This window comes from Triturus cristatus, chromosome 5_2, assembly GCF_964204655.1.
Source record: "Triturus cristatus chromosome 5_2, aTriCri1.1, whole genome shotgun sequence".
Lineage (NCBI taxonomy): Eukaryota > Metazoa > Chordata > Amphibia > Caudata > Salamandridae > Triturus > Triturus cristatus.
Window position 1 is genome coordinate 28,819,293 of NC_140588.1, and position 18,714 is coordinate 28,838,006.

General features: G+C 50.2%; 1 protein-coding gene across 3 annotated transcripts in view; it reads right to left on the reverse strand.

Moving 5' to 3' along the window:
* Positions 1-18,714, reverse strand: part of TEX10 (testis expressed 10) — a 429,953-nt gene that overhangs the window by 325,714 nt on the left and 85,525 nt on the right. For all 3 annotated transcript variants that reach the window (XM_085606784.1, XM_085606783.1, XM_085606782.1), the window contains exon 6: positions 5,407-5,545. In XM_085606784.1, coding sequence (XP_085462910.1) covers positions 5,407-5,545 — 139 coding nt within the window. The remainder of the gene's footprint in view (positions 1-5,406; positions 5,546-18,714) is intronic.

The following is an 18,714-nucleotide window of genomic DNA, read 5'->3' on the forward strand; positions in this document are numbered from 1 at the left end:
CATGAGTTGTTAAAGAATCATTTAGAGTAACAAGTAACGAATCTTCAACTGTATTAGTCGCTATTTCTGTTACCCCCCCCCCATCCAACGTTGTGGCCCTGGCAAGAGGGGCCGGAGATGTTACATGTTGAAGAGGGCCCAAAGAGGATCTTCTAGCCCACTCTAACTCTTGGGAAATTCGCCTTTCTAATATTGAGATTTCATCTATGAGAAGGGATCCCGCTTTCACAAAATATGTGTCCAGAGTACCTGAGGGGGCCCCCTTGGCCGTCGAGGATTTGCTCCTAGTTGTCCTCGATGACATCCTCAGTCTCTCGGGTGTAGGGAGCGTATCAATAGGGATCAGCGGTTGATCGTGGTCCCTCGCCTTCCTCGTCCGTCCTCGAACGGCCTCAAACGGCCCGCTCTTTGCCCGGTCTTAGCCCCGTGCTGAGACCCGCGCGCGTCCCGCTAGCGCGTGTAGGCAGGGAGACGTACATATAATGGAGGGCAACGGTGTTGGGGGAGGAGTCAGGAAGAGGACCAGGTGCGGCTGATCTGCTTCGTGCACAGCACCCTGGTCCTCGCAGTCCTGAATACGCCGGTTCTTGCAGGGTCAGCACACCAACAATGCCCCAAGTGACAGCAGCAGAGTCCCGGTCCCTCGAGCGGCTCCCGCGAAGCGGGGGCCGCGGTGTTGATTTCAAGAAAGCTGGGATGAAAGTCCAAGGAATCCCTCCAATGGGCAGCAGCACCAGCCAAGTGTATTTATATAGATTTGCAGATTATATATATATGTTTATATATGTATGTATATACATATATATACACATACATATATATAAATGCATATATGTGCATATGTGTGCGTGTAGAGAGAGGTAGAGAGAGGTAGAGAGGTAGAGAGGTAGAGATGTAGAGGTAGAGAGTAGTAGAGAGTAGTAGAGAGAGAGGTAGAGAAAGGTAGAGAGGTAGAGAGTAGAGGATGAGTAATAGAGAGTAGAGAGAGTAGTAGAGAGAGTAGTAGAGAGAGTAGTAGAGAGAGCAGCAGAGAGAGCAGCAGAGAGTGAGTAGGAGAGAGTAGTAGTGAGTAGTAGAGTGAGTAGTAGCGAGTGAGAAGTAGAGATTAGTAGAGAGTAGTAGAGAGTAGTAGAGAGTGAGTAGTAGAGGGAGTAGTAGAGAGTAGTAGAGAGTGAGTAGTGGAGACTGAGTAGCAGAGAGTGAGTAGTAGAGAGTAGTAGAGAGAGAGTAGCAGAGAGTAGTAGAGAGTGAATAGTAGAGAGTAGTAGAGAGTGAGTAGTAGAGAGTAGTAGAGAGTGAGTAGTAGAGAGTAGTACAGAGTGAGTAGTAGAGAGTGATTAGTAGAGAGTAGTGGAGAAGTAGAGAGTGAGTAGTAGAGAGTAGTAGAGAGTGAGTAGTAGAGTGAGTAGTAGGGAGTAGTAGACAGTGAGTAGTAGAGTGAGTAGTAGAGTGAGTAGTAGAGAGCAAGTAGTAGAGAGTGTGTAGTAGAGAGAGAGTAGTAGAGGGTGTGTAGTAGAGAGAGAGTAGTAGAGGGTGAGTAGTAGAGAGTGAGTAGTAGAGAGTGAGTAGCAGAGAGTAGTAGAGAGTAGTAGTGAGTAGTAGTGAGTAGTAGTGAGTAGTAGTGAGTAGTAGTGAGTAGTAGTGAGTAGTAGTGAGTAGTAGAGAGAGAGAGAGTAGTAGAGAGTGAGTAGTAGAGAGTGAGTAGTAGAGAGTAGTAGAGAGTGAGTAGTAGAGAGAGAGTAGTAGAGAGAGTAGTAGAGAGGGAGTAGTAGAGAGGGAGTAGTAGAGAGGGAGAGAGTAGTAGAGAGAGAGTAGTAGAGAGTAGTAGAGAGTGAGTAGTAGAGAGTAGTAGAGTGAGTAGTAGGGAGTAGTAGACAGTGAGTAGTAGAGTGAGTAGTAGAGTGAGTAGTAGAGAGCAAGTAGTAGAGAGCGTGTAGTAGAGAGAGTAGTAGAGGGTGAGTAGTAGAGAGTGAGTAGTAGAGTAGTAGAGAGTGAGTAGCAGAGAGTAGTAGAGAGTAGTAGAGAGTAGTAGTGAGTAGTAGAGAGAGTGGTAGAGAGTGAGTGGTAGAGAGTGAGTGGTAGAGAGTAGTAGAGTGAGTGGTAGAGTGAGTGGTAGAGTGAGTGGTAGAGTGAGTGGTAGAGTGAGTGGTAGAGTGAGTGGTAGAGTGAGTGGTAGAGTGAGTGGTAGAGTGAGTAGTAGAGTGAGTAGTAGAGTGAGTAGTAGAGAGTGAGTAGTAGAGAGTGAGTAGTAGAGAGTGAGTAGTAGAGAGTGAGTAGTAGAGAGAGTAGTAGAGAGGGTAGTAGAGAGGGTAGTAGAGAGGGTAGTAGAGAGGGTAGTAGAGAGAGTAGTAGAGAGGGAGTAGTAGAGAGGGAGTAGTAGAGAGGGAGTAGTAGAGAGGGAGTAGTAGAGAGGGAGAGAGAGTAGTAGAGAGTAGTAGAGAGTGAGTAGTAGAGAGTGAGTAGTAGAGAGTGAGTAGTAGAGAGTGAGTAGTAGAGAGTGAGTAGTAGAGAGTAGTAGAGTGAGTAGTAGAGTGAGTAGTAGAGTGAGTAGTAGAGAGTGAGTAGTAGAGAGTGAGTAGTAGAGAGTGAGTAGTAGAGAGTGAGTAGTAGAGAGTGAGTAGTAGAGAGTAGTAGAAAGTGAGTAGTAGAGAGTGAGTAGTAGAAAGCAGTAGCGAGTGAGTAGTAGAGAGTGAGTAGTTTAATTTAAAAGGAACACAATGAGGAGGTTCATTTTGCCATAGAAATTATGACTAGTGAGGAAAAAAGAAAAATTAGGGCACATTTTGAGTGACTTATCAAATCCTCTTCTATTTCATTAAAAAATTCTGACATGCAGACTGAAACATGCACTTTCAATACCAGCAGCAGACTTCCCTGGTGAGCAGTAGCTTTACTACAGTGATCTAATGAGTAACTAGAGTGCTACCATTCAGAAATTATGGAAACTGTGGGACACACATGAATGCCTTCTTGATGGAATCAAAGTAAACAAGCATTGAAAATGCAATAGGTCTCGCCCTCGTTTAAGTTAAAGCAATTCTGTTTGTAATTAGGTGGCTTTTTAGCTTTGCTTGTATTAGAGTTTTTCAAACTTTCATGTACATACCATGCATATGTATGCATATATGTATATGTTTGCATGAATTTATATTTATATAGATATGCAGATTATATTTATATGTTTATATATTCACTGAAAAAACCATAGGTTTCACACACGTTATAGTTACGAATTAGCATTTAAAAAACCTTGCAAATTCACTTAAAAAAACCATAGGTTTCACACATGTTATAGTTAGCTGGACATTTCACTCGTAAAAAACCTATGAAATTCCCCCGTTATAGTTAGTGCAGGCAACTATAACTCACGCGACCGCAATCCTCTGCTGATGACGTCAGATATTACATCACTGTATTTAGACACTTATTTACCCAAGTCTTCTTCCATTAATCTTTAGCTATACATATATTACAAATATTTATTTTTCATAAAGACACATATGTCATCAGTGATGTAATATCTGACGTCATCAGCAGAGGATTGCGGTCGCGTGAGTTATAGTTGCCTGCACTAACTATAACGGGGGAATTTCATTGGTTTTTTACGAGTGAAATGTCCAGCTAACTATAACATGTGTGAAACCTATGGTTTTTTAAGTGAATATATATATATTTTATACAAAACAAATTGTCTAAAGTTCAGTCTTTGAGTGTGTGAAATTATTTGCTGACTGAGTGTGAACAACAAATGCTTAACACGGTCCTCTGATGCTGCCTTACTGCTCAACCACACTACCACAAATAGAGAGTGAGGTGCTATCTAACTTTACCTCTGCCTATCTTTGGGGATCCACTGGACTCCGTGCACACTATGCCTCACTTTGGTATAGTATATACAGAGCCAGCTTCCTACAGCCAGTAAAGAGGCAGGAGATGGCGGGCAGGCAGTGCAACAGACTATATAGGCAAGTGGGTGGGGCAGTAGCAAAACAATAGAGGGCAAGGGGGAGATAAGGGCAATGACTAGGACAATGGCGGTCAGGGGGGGGGGGAGGACATCAGAAGCAAACTGACCACACAGGCCAGGAGGAAGCAGAGTGCCAGGGCATTAGTCCTTACAGGGCAGGAGGGAGGGGCAACAGAAGCACAAAGGCCCATGGAGAACAAGAGTAAGGGGGCAGGAGCATGCAAACAGACAACAAAGGACAAAGGATAAGGGCAGGAGCAGCAAGCTGATCATGCAAGGCAGGCAGGATGGGAAGCAAAAGCACAACACACCAGAAGGGAGTGGATAGAGGCATACCCGAGGATAACCGAGGGAAGGTGGGAGGGAGGCTGGAGCTGCAAGCTGGTCATATAGGGCAAGTAGGGGGGGGGCAGCGGCAACACAAAGAACCATCTATGATCTGCAGGAGGGTGCGTAGGAGCACAATGGACCATGGTGAGCAAGAGGGAGGGGACAGGGGCATACATAAAGGACCATTGAGGGCAGAAGTGAGGGGGTAGGGGCTTGACTCCAACAACAGAGGGCAGAAGCAGGGTCAGCAAGAGGTCCATGTAGGACAGGTAGGAGAAGCAGTGGCAGCACAACAGACCATATAGGGCATGGACTAGGGCAGGTACAGAAAGCTAATCACGCAGCAAAGGTGGGAGAGGCAGCACAAAGAACATGCAGTCCTTGAGTGAGGGGCTGGTGTGACTATCTAACCACAGAGGGACAGCAGGAGGGGCAGTCTCAGCACATCAGAATGTACAAGGCAGAAGGGAGGGGGCAGAGGCATGGACTCGGACAGCAGAGGGCAGGGAGGAGATGGGTAGGGGCAGCAAGCTAAGCACGGAGTGCAAGGGGGAGGGGTAGCAGCAGCGCAAAACACCACGCCTAGCAGGAAGATGGGGACATGGCACAGAATCAAACAAAGGAGGGCATTTACACATCTAGGTATCTATTAATTTAAGTGTTTTTTTTGTTTTTAAGCGTTCGTTTTTAACTCATTTAAACACCTAAATATAACTTTACTTCAACCATTGGTATTTTCAAAATGTTTTCAGTTTTGACATTCTCCATTAAATGTATTTTTGCTGAGAGTGAGCATTAAGGTAAATACTGCATAACATGCCCTGTGATTACATCTCATAAGGACTACTTTGCATAGAGATAACAACTTAACTTGTAAGCTCATCTCCCATGGAGCTGACTAAGAAACAGGTTTGTTTTTAACTGATTTTAAAAGGGCATTTCACGACAGTTACACACACTCCAGAAATTACAGCAAACCAAGAACTGTTTCAGAACTACTATTTTGCAAGAGCACAATATCTCTACTAAACTGCTTAGACACAAAAATAAAATTCACACCTCAAAACAGAATACGGGTATTTGAGAGTATTAACATAAAAGATTTTCACCTGCCCAAAAGGACATTAAAATCTTCATCCCTTAGGTAGATTCTGCTGAAGAATTTCAGGAGCATAGAACGCACAGGGAAAGCAAGATTCTTTTTCTGATACAGCATATATACTGCTCGAATAAGTCTCTCCGTTGACACTGCAAAGGATATAAATTGTGTGCATTTTATGCCAAGTTAAAATAGTGCAGTATGCCATATACACAAAAAGACAAGGCCAAACATTGTGCATTACCAAAGCTATCAGCCAAATGTTGTTAATACAATTACCTGTTGGTCACTATAAATCTTCATAGTTCAGGTGTTCATTAGTATTAATTGAGGACATGCTGATGCCAGGTCAGACCAATCGGCAAATAATCAAAGAGAGGTCAAGTTGGGGTGGGGGAAGCAGGGTCTGCGAGTATACAATGAAGAAAGCAGTAGGGCCCTTGCTACACTTTTGTGACCACAAGTTCTTCTGCATGGTCCTCCATGCAGTCCTTGACTTGGGTTGCACAGATAGTAGTAAAAATTACTTGGGTTGCACAGTGGTAGTAAAAACCTTGGTGCAAATGTCCGTGGCTAGTGAGTTCCCCCTCATGTAGATGTAAAGACAACACAACACAAGCTGTGCACGTTTTTCAATTACAGACAAGTAAGGAGAGTAACAAAGCCCCCCCCCCCCCACCCCAACTGCCCCCCGCCCCAATACGGCAAATACAGATCATGAACATCACTCTATATGGTCTTGTAGTCATAACCATTATATACCCAGCAGCCCACAAGTTTGTTGCACCTTTTAGGGGTACACCATACTCATTGGATAATTACTCATTGAATACATGAATGAAGATAAATATCCCTCAAAAAATCAATAAACCTATGTGAACTATAACAATAACTTCAAGAAAATATATAAGGCATATCCAAATGACACACCAACATTGAAAGGCTGCAAGACAAATGATGAGTTGTAATAAGTGAAATGGAGAAGAAAAGAGGAAAATAAAGGATATAAAGATAAGGAGGAAGCTGAAAGAGTAATGAGAAATCAGGGAGTTACAATAACTCCCCAGCAATAGTAAAGAGGAGATGGCAGGATCTGGATGGCTTTAGCCATAAGAAATGATAGTAAAAAGAAATGTGTAATAAGTGTAGGAAGGGTGGAACGTAGATGCAGAGGCCAATCCAGAGCAGACGCCCGATGATTATAAACATAAGAGTTACGCAATGGATGAAGGAGGACTAGGAAATATGATTAAAGGAAGAAAAGAAGATAAACGCGATCAATGAGGTGGGAATAATGAGAGAGACTGACATGAATAGGACAAGACAATGATGGATAAAGAGAAACGAGACCAAGCAAATACATGAACAGTTAACAGAGTGTTCCATATGTCATGGAAAGACTGGAAACCTGTGAAGTGGAAAGGAGGATTTAGAAACCCAAGTAACAACTGATGGAGTCTTTGCTATAATTAGGAGAAAGACTTCAGGTTTTGCCAAGTTACATCGTCTCTTCCTTATGTGCACAGATAAACTGCTTCAAATCAGCTGGGTTGTCAAAGGTGGTCATTTTATCCCTTTAGCTAACTTAGAAGAAACAGGGATGATTAAGACCAAATTTAGCATTCATGGATTGCAAAGCTGGGCGCAAGTCCAAAGTTTCTTTACTCCGAACGGCTGTCATTCCTTCAATGTCTTGACTGAAGAAAACCCTGTGACCAGACATTAACATTTGTTTGTGTTCTTTTGTGGCAAAATGAACTTTCATAAGATCAGAGTATTGCAGAAACAATTAAATTATCCCTCTTGATCTGCCAGAGGTGGAGGATGGTGAAGGGCCAATGCATGATGAGCTCTTTGAATAATGAGGTCAGAGGAATCTTTCAGGCCAACAATTTTGGGAATATTGAGCTTAAGGAACTTAATGATATCTGCTCCTTCTGTGCTCTCAGGAATACCATAAATCTGAAAAGTATTGCACCTGTTGCAGTTTTCTAGATTCTCTGCCTGCTTTTGAAAAGATTAACTTCTTTGGATAGAGAATCTACTTTAGCCACAATCTCCTGGGCAGCACTAACTTGCTGGTCAACCTCTGCAAGCCTAGAACCAAGATGAGACCATTTATCCCTGGTACCAACTTATTATGATCTCCAACCTGATTCAGGTTAAGTTATTATTGGTCACTGGTATTACAAAATTTTTCCCCAAAACAGTTGTTACGTTATTGAAACCCTACAGGCGGAAATCAATAAGTTAGCGGGGAAATGGCAGCCTCTGTGCATCCTCTGGGTGGGGGATTTTAATTGTACCACCTGCTTGTATAGCACTAAATGAGTTTATGGGCTGCTGGATACAGAGGGCCAACCGCAGCTGCCTTTTATTCACACACCACTGGGCGAAGCTTTAAATGCCATTATCATTGAAGATTGTGTTCGACTGATAACCTTGTCAGTAGCCCCTTAATACAGTGCCCCACTTATGTTGGAGGAGGTAGGGAACGTTTTATTGATTTTATGTTCATATCGAGAAAGTTTGCCACCCTTGCTGGTAACTTTGAGGTGAACCAAACAACGCTAGTGACCATACCTCCCCTTTACTGTTTGCCTCAGTGTAATAGCCCCGAAAGGGAAAGGTGACGGTTGCCCCATTCAGAATAACATCAATCAAGGGGTGAGATTGAAATGGGGTAAAATAAACTATCCAATTTGTGGAGAAAACCGTTAAGGCAAACTTAAGCTCTATCATGAGAAGCCTCCAACACGGATCTTCCCCAGATGAGGTTATACAGGGTTTTGAATCAATCTGTGTCTTCCCACCGAAAAGGAGGCGCAACAGGAAGGGGGCCTGCTCCTGACAGCAGGAGAGGCTGGTGGTCACATTGCAAAGGCTGCAAGGCCTTTGATGCTCCCTTGCCACAGATGACTCTTTCTGGCCTGGTGGAGGTGTGACCACCTCCTCCCATGAAAGGCTTTGTTTCTGGGCTCAGGGAGTGAAGGCTCCCACCCCAGGGGTTCAGAAACATGTCTTGTGGTGGCAGTCTGGTGTGTACCAGTCCGGTAACTCACCAGAGGCTGGTCGGTTTTCAGGGGGCATCTCTAAGATGCAATCTGAGAGCATTTTTCATTAAATCCCACAGTGGCATCAGTGTGGGTTTAATGTGCTGAAAAAGTTTGATACCAAATTTCCCAGTTTTCAGTAAAGCCATTATGGTGCTGTGGAGTTCGTAATGTCAAACTCCCACCACCATACACTCTTAATGGCATTACTGCAGTTACAATGTCTAGGAATTGGCCTAGGCACTGTAGGGGTATGTAAGGAGGCAGAGGACGCGGCACAGCGCAAGTCCAGCACCACGGGCGACGACGAAGAGAAAACACCGGAAACAGTCTGCGGTCTAGTCGCGCTGGGGAGGTGTGACGACAGCAGGCATCAGCGTATTGAAAAGCAGCATGGCGGAACCAGGAAGGTGGGCAGGAGCAGCGCGGAGAAGGAGCCCGGAGGAAAAGAGAGAACGGCGGAACCACGATCGACAAGAGTAGAAGAGACCAACGCGTGCGGGAGAGACGGAGGGACAGTCGGCGAGACCCGGAGGAGAGCGGAACCCAAGGCGTCAGGAGAATCCGGAGAAAGAACTGCGGAGGACGTTATCCAAGCGGAAACAGAGTACAACGCATCCAAGCCCGGCGGTCTGCAGGAGGGAGAAGACGCCCCGGGTTCAGCTGCCGCGGCCCGGTTCCCGGGTCGTGGCCTCAGGCAAGTGCCACTAAGAGGGTAGTTTTGGTGGGGCTGTTGGGGCACCAGGGTGTAATCACAAGGAGAGCGTAGCACTAAGTCTGACAACCCTCACAACCCTTGCACCTCTACCACTTCCTCCCGGCTCCCGATAGTTTCCTTTCCCTCACGACCGACTGGTGAAGGTGGCACAAAGAACCCCTAAAAGAGTATAGAGCCTAACCAGGGCGTATCTTTCTTTTTTCCTTTCTTTCTGGCCTCCCCGGTTCTTGGATCCCCTGGAGCCCCTGGAGAGAGAACGGAAGCGGGAAGGAGTGACAGGAAGACCAGGACAACCCCAAGGACAAGAGGCATTAAGGGAATCAATCCCATCCATGCTCTAAGAGACGAACTGGCTTTCTGAAAGTGAAGAACAAGTTACTTACCTTCGGTAACGATGTATCTGTAAGAAACATTAGTTAGTTAGATTCCTCACCTTAGAATATCCCCAGGCGTCAGACTGGATCCGGAAGATTTTTCGTCAGCAATACCCCTTGCGCGTCGCTAGGCGTCGTCTGCGGCTCCGCGTCCGTCGTGCGCCGGAATGACGTCGTCGGAGTACTTAGACGCCGCCCTCGCGCGCTGACGTCAGTTCTTGTACATAGCTTTCCGCGCCAGGAACGCAGAGCCATGCAAAGACCGACACTGGTGCCAAAAATAAAATCTAGGGGCCTGAAAAGGACAACCTTAACCCTAGATGTCAGTTCGCAGAACGGGGAGGATGGGTGGGTCGGTGAGGAATCTAACTAACTAATGTTTCTTACAGATACATCGTTACCGAAGGTAAGTAACTTGTTCATCTGAAAGAAACACGTTAGTTAGATTCCTCACCTTAGAATAGATACCCAAGCAATACCATCCCCGGTGGTGGGTCTGCGAACCAAGATCACACCAGAAAGTCCTGGAGGACAGAACGGCCAAAGAAGCCATCCCTCCGGACTTGGCTGTCAAGGCAATAATGCCTGGCAAACGTGTGTAACGAAGCCCACGTCGCCGCCTGACAGATGTCCTGCAAAGGGACTCCCCGTCCCAAAGCAGTAGTAGCCGCTGTGGCCCGAGTAGAATGGGCGCGCAGCCCAACAGGAGGGTCCTTTTTTGCCAAAGAATAGCAAATTTTGATACACAAAACGACCCACCGAGAGATGGTCCGTTTGTGCACAGCTTTCCCCTTCTTAGCGCCCACGTACCCAACAAAAAGCTGGTCGTCCACCCGGAACTGTTTTGTGCGGTCCAGATAAAAGGAGAGCGCACGTTTTGGGTCCAGACGGTGGAGCCTCTCTTCCTCTTTGGAAGGATGCGGAGGCGGAAAGAAGGTGGGCAAGGTGACAGACTGCCCAAGATGAAATGGAGTCACCACTTTCGGAAGAAAGGAGGGACGAGGCCGAAGGACAACCTTGTCCGGATGAACAGACAGAAAAGGAGGCTTTGAAGATAAAGCCTGGAGCTCACTCACCCGTCTAGCCGAGGTGATGGCTACCAGAAAAGCAGTCTTAAGAGTCAGAAGACGAAGAGGACAATTGTGAAGAGGCTCGAAGGGAGCGCACATCAGGAATGTCAAGACCAGATTCAAGTCCCACTGAGGCATTACAAAAGGGACAGGAGGGAACGTGTGAGTAATGCCTTTCAGAAAGCGTGTAACCACAGGGGACTTGAAAAGAGAAGGCTGATCAGGAAGCCGCAAGAAGGCGGAGATGGCAGCAAGATAACCTTTCAGGGTGCCCAGGGCAGAGCCCTGCCGGGCCAGAGAAAGAAGAAAGAGGAGAACCTCAGAAAGAGGGGCGGAAAGGGGATCCACAGCCTTTGCTGTGCACCATGCCACAAATTTGTTCCACCGGCAGGCGTATACCGTCTTTGTGGAGGGACGCCTGGCTGCCAGAATGATATCACAGACTTCAGGAGGCAAGTCAAATGGCATCAACTGCCGCCGCTCAATCTCCACGCATGGAGGTGGAGGCTGGACAGGTTCGGGTGGAGGACCGTCCCCTGCTGCTGCGACAGAAGATCCTCCTGAAGGGGCAGACGTATCGGGGGATCGGTCAACATACTGAGTAGCTCGGGATACCAGTATCTTCGTGCCCAATCCGGAGCCACCAAGATGACTTGGGCCCGGTCGTGCCGGATGTTCTTCAGCACTCTGGGCAGAAGTGGTATAGGCGGAAAGGCGTACAACAGACCGCAACTCCACTCGTGACGAAAAGCGTCGCCGAGCGAGTGCCGCCTTGGAAATTCCAACGCGCAGAACTGCTGACATTGCGCGTTCTCGTCGGTGGCGAAAAGATCTAACCAAGGCTCTCCCCACTGCAGAAAGAGACCTTGCGCCACTTCGGAGTTCAGACGCCATTCGTGATCCATCATGCACCGGCGGCTGAGTTCGTCCGCTCTGGCGTTCAGAGAGCCCGCCAGATGTTGAACCACTAGGGTGACGCCCTGGTGTTCCAGCCACGTCCAGAGGCGCAGAGCCTCCTGACAAAGGGTCCACGACCCCACCCCGCCCTGTTTGTTGCAATACCACATGGCGGTGGTGTTGTCCGTGAACACCTGCACGACACTGCCCCTGACAGAGGGAAGGAAGGCTTTCAGTGCAAGTCGGATCGCTCTCAACTCCAACAGGTTGATGTGGAGACGAGACTCCGCCGGAGACCAGAGGCCTCTGATCTCCGCCTCTCCCATATGGCCACCCCAGCCCAGGAGGGACGCATCCGTCACTACGACATGCTCCGGTTGGGGAAGGGAGAGGCTCCTGTCCATGACCCAATCGCGGTCCGTGAGCCACCACTGCAACTGTTGTGCAGTGCCCTCCGAGATCAAGACATGGTCGGACAGGTTGCCGTGATGCTGGGCCCACTGAAACTTCAGGTCCCACTGCAGAGCCCGCATGCGCCGCCTGGCGTGATGCACTAGTAGGATGCAGGAGGCCATCAGCCCCAGAAGCCGCAACACTAGCCTGACCGAAACCTAGGATAGAGGCCGAAAGATGGGAATCAGGGCCTGTATATCCCGGACCCGCTGTTCCGGTGGATAGACCCTGTAACTGCGCCGAATCGAGAACTGCTCCGATGAAGAGGAGCTTTTGAGAGGGACTCAGGTGTGACTTCGGCACGTTGATGGAAAATCCCAGCAAATGCAGGAGATCCGCCGTAGTCTGGAGGTGGGAGACGACTGCCTGGGGCGAGCCCGCCTTCAACAACCAGTCGTCGAGATAGGGGAAGACTGGAACCCCTGATCTGCGCAGATGAGCTGCGACCACCGCCATCACTTTCGTGAACACCCGAGGGGCACTGGTGAGGCCGAAGGGGAGCACGGTAAACTGAAAATGCTCGTGGCCCACCGTGAACCGCAGGTAACGCCGGTGGGCCGGCAGGACGGGGATATGGAAATATGCGTCCTGCAAGTCCAACGCTACCATCCAGTCTCCGGGGTCTAGGGCAGCTAGAACCTGAGCCAAGGTTAACATCTTGAACCTTTCCTTTCGGAGGAAGGCATTGACGTTCCGGAGGTCCAAGATGGGGCGTAGGCCCCCTTTGCCCTTCTTGGGAACCAGAAAGTAGTGGGAATAACAACCACGACCTACTTCTGGACTCGGAACGCGCTCGACGGCCCCCTTGGCCAAGAGGGCCGAAACTTCCTCGCGGAGAAGATTCAAATGATCCCCCGAGATACGGTGGTGCTGCGGTGGCATGGCTGGAGGGGTCGTCTCCAAGGGGAGGGAGTAGCCCCTTCGGACGATTTGCAGCACCCACCTGTCCGATGTAATGGACCGCCAGTGGAGCAGGTGATGGCGAACTCTGCCGCCCACTGGCGTGGAATGGGCCTGAAAGCTCAGACTAGGAAGGCTTTGAGGCGGATGCTGCCGGGGTGGATGTGGGCTGACCACGTCGTCCTCCAGATCCGCCACGGCGGAAACCACGTCCGCGCGCAGGTTGGTTCTGCGGCTGGTGGCTGGGCGGACGTGAGGAGGCGCCCCTTCCTTGGCCACGAAAGGGGCGAAAAGCGGAGGTGTGCGCCCGCGGAGCCGAGAGGCCCAAGGACTTGGCCGTAGCCCGGGAGTCCTTAACGCGGTTCAGCGCACTGTCCGCCTTCTCACCAAACAGGCGAGTGCCATCAAAGGGCATGTCCATGAGGGTGTTCTGGACATCCCCGGAAAATGACGTGGACCGCATCCAGGCGTGGCGGCGGAGCGCCACCGTGGTGGAAATCGCCCGACCCAGCGAGTCCGTGGTGTCAAGCCCACATCGTATGGCGTGCCGCGCTGCATCCCTCCCATCGGCCAAAGCCTGGGTAAGACGTGTCCGGACCTCCTCCGGACACAGGGGCAGCACGTCCTCCACCGTATCCCACAGAGAATGGGAATAACGGTCCAAGAGACAGGCGGTGTTTAAAGACCGCAGGCCCAAACTAAGGGACGAGAACAGTTTCTTGCCAAACTGCTCGAGTCTCTTGGAATCCCAGTCCGGCGGAGCGGTCGGGAAGGAGGATTGGGAGGTAGAGGCCTGGATAACCAGACTCTCGGGGGTGAGGTGTTGGGACAGGAAACTGGGGTCGCCCGGAGCAGGGCGGTGGCGCCTGGCAACGTTCCTATCCACAGGAGGAACTGTGGAGGGCTTGGACCAGGTGCCCTGCAGAACGTCAGTGAGGGCCTCATTGAACGGCAGCAGAGGCTCAGTGGAGCTTGCTGCGGTTTGAAGCACCTCAGTGAGGATGTTAGTCCTCACAGCCACGGCAGGCAGCTCGAGCCCAAGGGCTGCGGCCGCCTTGCGCAGCACCACAGAAAAAGCTGCACCCTCCTCCGAAGCCACAGTCGGAGGAGAAGTGAATCCAGTGTCTGGCGATGTATCAAGACCACTGGCCTCCCCCAGTTCATCTGCCCAGTCCTGTGAACGCTGCGACTGAACAGCCATAGGGTCCTCAAACCCCTCCCAGTCGCCCCCGTCGTCCGATTCCTGATAAACAGGAGGAATGATCGGATCCGGACTGTAGAGATGATAGGTCTCAAGCGGCGCCGGACGCGGCGTCGGTCGACGCCGTTGCGGCGCCGAGTCAGGAATAGGGCTAAACTGGGGTTGGACGCCGTCCGGAGTCGGCACCAAAGGCGGCGGCGGCACCGGAGGTGTAGGCGTCTGCGCCGGCGGCGCCGGTGACGGCGTCGGTGGTTCATGCGCCGACACCGGTGGAGGAGTGGTTAGGTCAACCGGCGTCGACGGGGGCCCAGGCATGGGCCCCGCGGGGACCTGCGGCGTCGAGACCGGAGTCGTCGACGGCGCCGAAGCCGCCGGCAGGCAAGGTCGCCCAGTCGAGTCCGCGGGGCCCGAAGGCGCGCCAGCGGGCGTCGACGGCGGGGCCAGGCTCCTCATGGCCGAGAGGAAGGCACTGACCTCCGCCGGCGTCGCGTTAGTCCCAGGGACCGGAGGGTATGGGGACGGGCGCGGCGCCTGCGGCTCCGCCGGAGCCGCGGGGGTGGAACCACTTGGACCCTCGGCCGAGTCGCGCGACCGGCGAGGGGAGTCCGAAGAGCGATGTCGCCGCTTGGACTTCTTAGAGCGTTTGGACTTACCCGACGACTTGGAGCCCGACGATCGATGGTGGCGTCGGCTAGGGCTCCGCGAGCGATCCTTGGACCTCCTCCTGGACCGGGATCGCGCACGACGCGGAGCCGAGTGGCGAAGCTCGAGAAGCTTGCGGGACCGCTCCCGCCGAGCCTTCGAAGTCAGGGCCTGGCAATCGGAGCACGACTCCGCGTCGTGGTCTGGGCCTAAACAGTAGAGGCACCGGCGGTGGTGGTCGGTCACCGACATCAGTCGATGGCAATCCTCGCAAGCCTTGAACCCAGACATCCTACCGGCACCAGATGTCGACAGACAAGGATCAAAAGTGATCAAAAAAGATTTAGTCAAAAAAGACTAAAAGGGGTAGCTCTCCCGGATCTGCGCTTACTGGCGCGGAAAAAAGAAGAACTGACGTCAGCGCGCGAGGGCGGCGTCTAAGTACTCCGACGACGTCATTCCGGCGCACGACGCCGACGATGGACGCGGAGCCGCAGACGACGCCTAGCGATGCGCAAGGGGTATTGCTGACGAAAAATCTTCCGGATCCAGTCTGACGCCTGGGGATATTCTAAGGTGAGGAATCTAACTAACGTGTTTCTTTCAGATGGCTATTCCTTATTCAGTTATTGAGTTTGTTGACACTGTGACGCGTAATAAACAGTATCTACCTGAAACGTCCCTGACACTGCCTGGTCTCTATTCACCCGCTTAGACTACCCACAGGCCTTTCCTACAAGTGGTGTCAGAAGTGGGATTTTTGTGTGCAGCGCCATGACACAGCCCGTGCCTCTGGAGGACATGCTAACCCAACTGGCCGAAGGCCAAAGACACTTGCAGTTGGTTTTCGAACAGCAATTACAGGCAGCTAGACTGGAGGGAGAAGCGTTACAGGGAGCCCTTAAGGACCAGGCAACAGTGGTTGCCTCGAATCAACAGGTGCAGGACACAGCCATACTACGACTTACTGACGCTATAGTACATACCAGAGTTCACCCCACGGTCCCAGGGACAGTCCTGCAGAAATATAAGGACGGAGAGGACCCCGATTATTTCTTTTTGAACTTTGAACGCGTAGCGTCTACAGCAGCTTGGCCACTAGAGAGGTGGGGCCAATACATCGCCCCGCTCCTGTTGGGAGAGCTACAAGCCGCGTATCAGGCTGCCAATCCAGACGGAACGACCACATATGTGGAAGTAAAGAAAGCGATACTCGAGAGACTGGGGTTCGATCAGGAGCATTACAGAGTCAAATTCCGAAAGGAAAAGTGGACTACCGGAGATAATCCCCGAGCTTTGTATTACAGAATAAGGGATTTAGGTACTAGGTGGCTGACACCCCACGTATCCACGATAGAAGAAGTCATTGAAAAAGTCTTTCTAGAACAATACCTGGATGCTCTGCCACCCACCACCAAGTCATGGGTGAAACAACACCCACATCTCACCACTGCTTCTGCAGTGGAAATAGCTTGTGCCTTCCATCGAAGCCCTGATTTTAGAGCAGGCACCGTACGACCCCAGACTCCGGTTCCACTTTCCCGACCTTCGTTGCCATCCTCCTTTAGACCTTCCCCTAAACCCGACCCAAGACCAATGCCATCCCTACGTCCTCTTCAAAAACCAGCTCCGGGTTCGGCAGGTGCTAGTGGACAGGGTCCTCAATGTTTCAGTTGCGCTGAGTGGGGCCGTATAGCCAGACAGTGCCCCCACCGTGTACCCTCCGCTGAACCCATGGAAGTAGGGTATACGCGTGGCAGAATCATGTTAACCAGGGAGGGTTCCCACCGGTACAGAACGGAGATTTATTTAAATGGAAAGAAGCGACAGGCGCTGTTGGACACTGGGTGTCATGTCACGGTGGTGGACGGCTCCCTGGTGGGGGATCACCAGTTACAAACTACAGAATTAGTGAACGTGACTTGTGTCCATGGGGATACGAAATCGTATCCCGCGGCGGAAGTCCTGTTGGATGTGGATAATGACCCACACCTAAAAAGGGTGGGTGTGATTCCAGGTTTACCAGAACCTGTTATCATAGGGACCGACCACCCAAAATTTGAAACATATATAGAGGGAACAAAAAGACAGAAACCCACCTGGTTAGATGAAGTTCCTTTTGTCACCACGGAGATAGAGACCCAAAACTCCCGAGAAAAGAAGAGTAGACGAGAAAGAAGAAAAGATAAGAAAGAATTTCTTTGTCCACCACTATCACGAACTGCATTTCCCATTTCACTTTCAGATACCGAAGAGACACCCCCGTATGGTTTCCGGACTGCCCAACGGAATGACCAAACACTCATACACGCCTGGGAACAGGTCCAGGACGAGTCACCAGACCAGGTAGGACCGTATTTCATATTAAAAAAGGGTTTGTTATATAGAGCCGAGAAGAGAGACTCTGTAGTAAGGACCCAATTACTGGTTCCTCAATCCTTCAGAAGCCATGTACTCCAGTTGGCCCACAATAAAATGGGGGGGGGTGGCCACTATGGAAAGGAAAACACTCTGAAATACCTCTTAGAAAAGTTTTACTGGCCAGGTGTATATAGGGACGTATCCAAACACTGCACATCATGCACGCGATGTAAATACACCAGTCCAGGGTCCATCACCAAAGCTCCCCTACTGCCTTTGCCCATCATCGACACCCCCTTTAAGCGAGTAGGGATGGATTTAGTTGGGCCCTTGGTCCCTTCAGCCCGTGGACACCGTTACATACTCGTTATAGTCGACTATGCTAGTCGATATCCTGAGGCTTTCCCGTTATCTAGTATGACAACCCCGGCTATGGCCCAGGCCATGATCACCCTGTTTTCACGAGTCGGTTTTCCCTCTGAGATCTTGACCGACCAGGGTACTCCGTTTGTGTCCCGGATGATGAACCAGATCTGTACCCTGCTCGGTATAAAGAAAATAAGGACATCGGTGTACCACCCACAAACAGACGGCCTTGTGAAGAGGTATAACAAGACCATCAAAAATCTACTCCGCAAGGTCGTCTCTGACACTGGGAGGGACTGGGATCGGAAACTTCCCTTGGTTCTCTTCGCCTTGAGGACACACGAGCAGAGGTCCACGGGATTTTCCCCGTTTGAATTGTTGTTTGGTAGGAAACCCCGCACTCTATTAGACATGGCTAGTGAACAGTTGGAAGGGGAGGAGGAAGAAGGGAAAGACTTATTGAAGTATATCACCGATCTGAAATCCTCCCTAACACACATCTGGGGATTAGTACAGGACAATATGCAGGAAGCTCAGGAAACACAAAAACTGTATTATGATCGCAATAGCCGTCTTAGGGTGTTTCAGCCCGGGGACAAGGTGCTTTTGTTACTCCCCTCCACAGACGACAAATTGTTAATGAAATGGCAGGGACCGTACGTAGTAGAAAAAAGGGTTACACCAGTCACCTACAGCATCCTACTGCCCCATAGAGCCAGGGGTAACCAATATATCACGTAAATCTCCTGAAAAAATGGGTGGAGCCAGAGGAAGAAGAACCCCGGGCCTTACTGGCCTGTAACTCCCCACAGTTGGATATTCCTCTCCTATCAGTCAGCGACTGCGCTAACCACCCTGTTCCCTTCGGTGAGGTGTTAACTGCTGAACAAAAAAATCAGCTGGGTACGCTAACGAACTACTTTCCCAACCTCTTCTCCACAAGCCCAGGGAGGACCACTTTGGTCCAGCACGAAATAGTAACCTTACAACCACGGGTCATAAAACAGAAACCATACCGCATTCCAGAAGCACGTAGGGAGGCGGTGGAAAAGGAAGTGGTAGATATGCTCCAGGCAGGCATAATAGAGCCATCCCAGAGCAACTGGTGTCCTCCTGTGGTGATTGTGCCAAAGCCAGACGGCAGTCTGCGCTTTTGCATTGATTTTCGCCAGGTAAACACCATCAAGTTCGACACCTATCCAATGCCACGGATAGACGAGATGGTGGAACGACTGGGCCAAGCCAACTATATGTCAACCCTAGACTTAACTAAGGGCTACTGG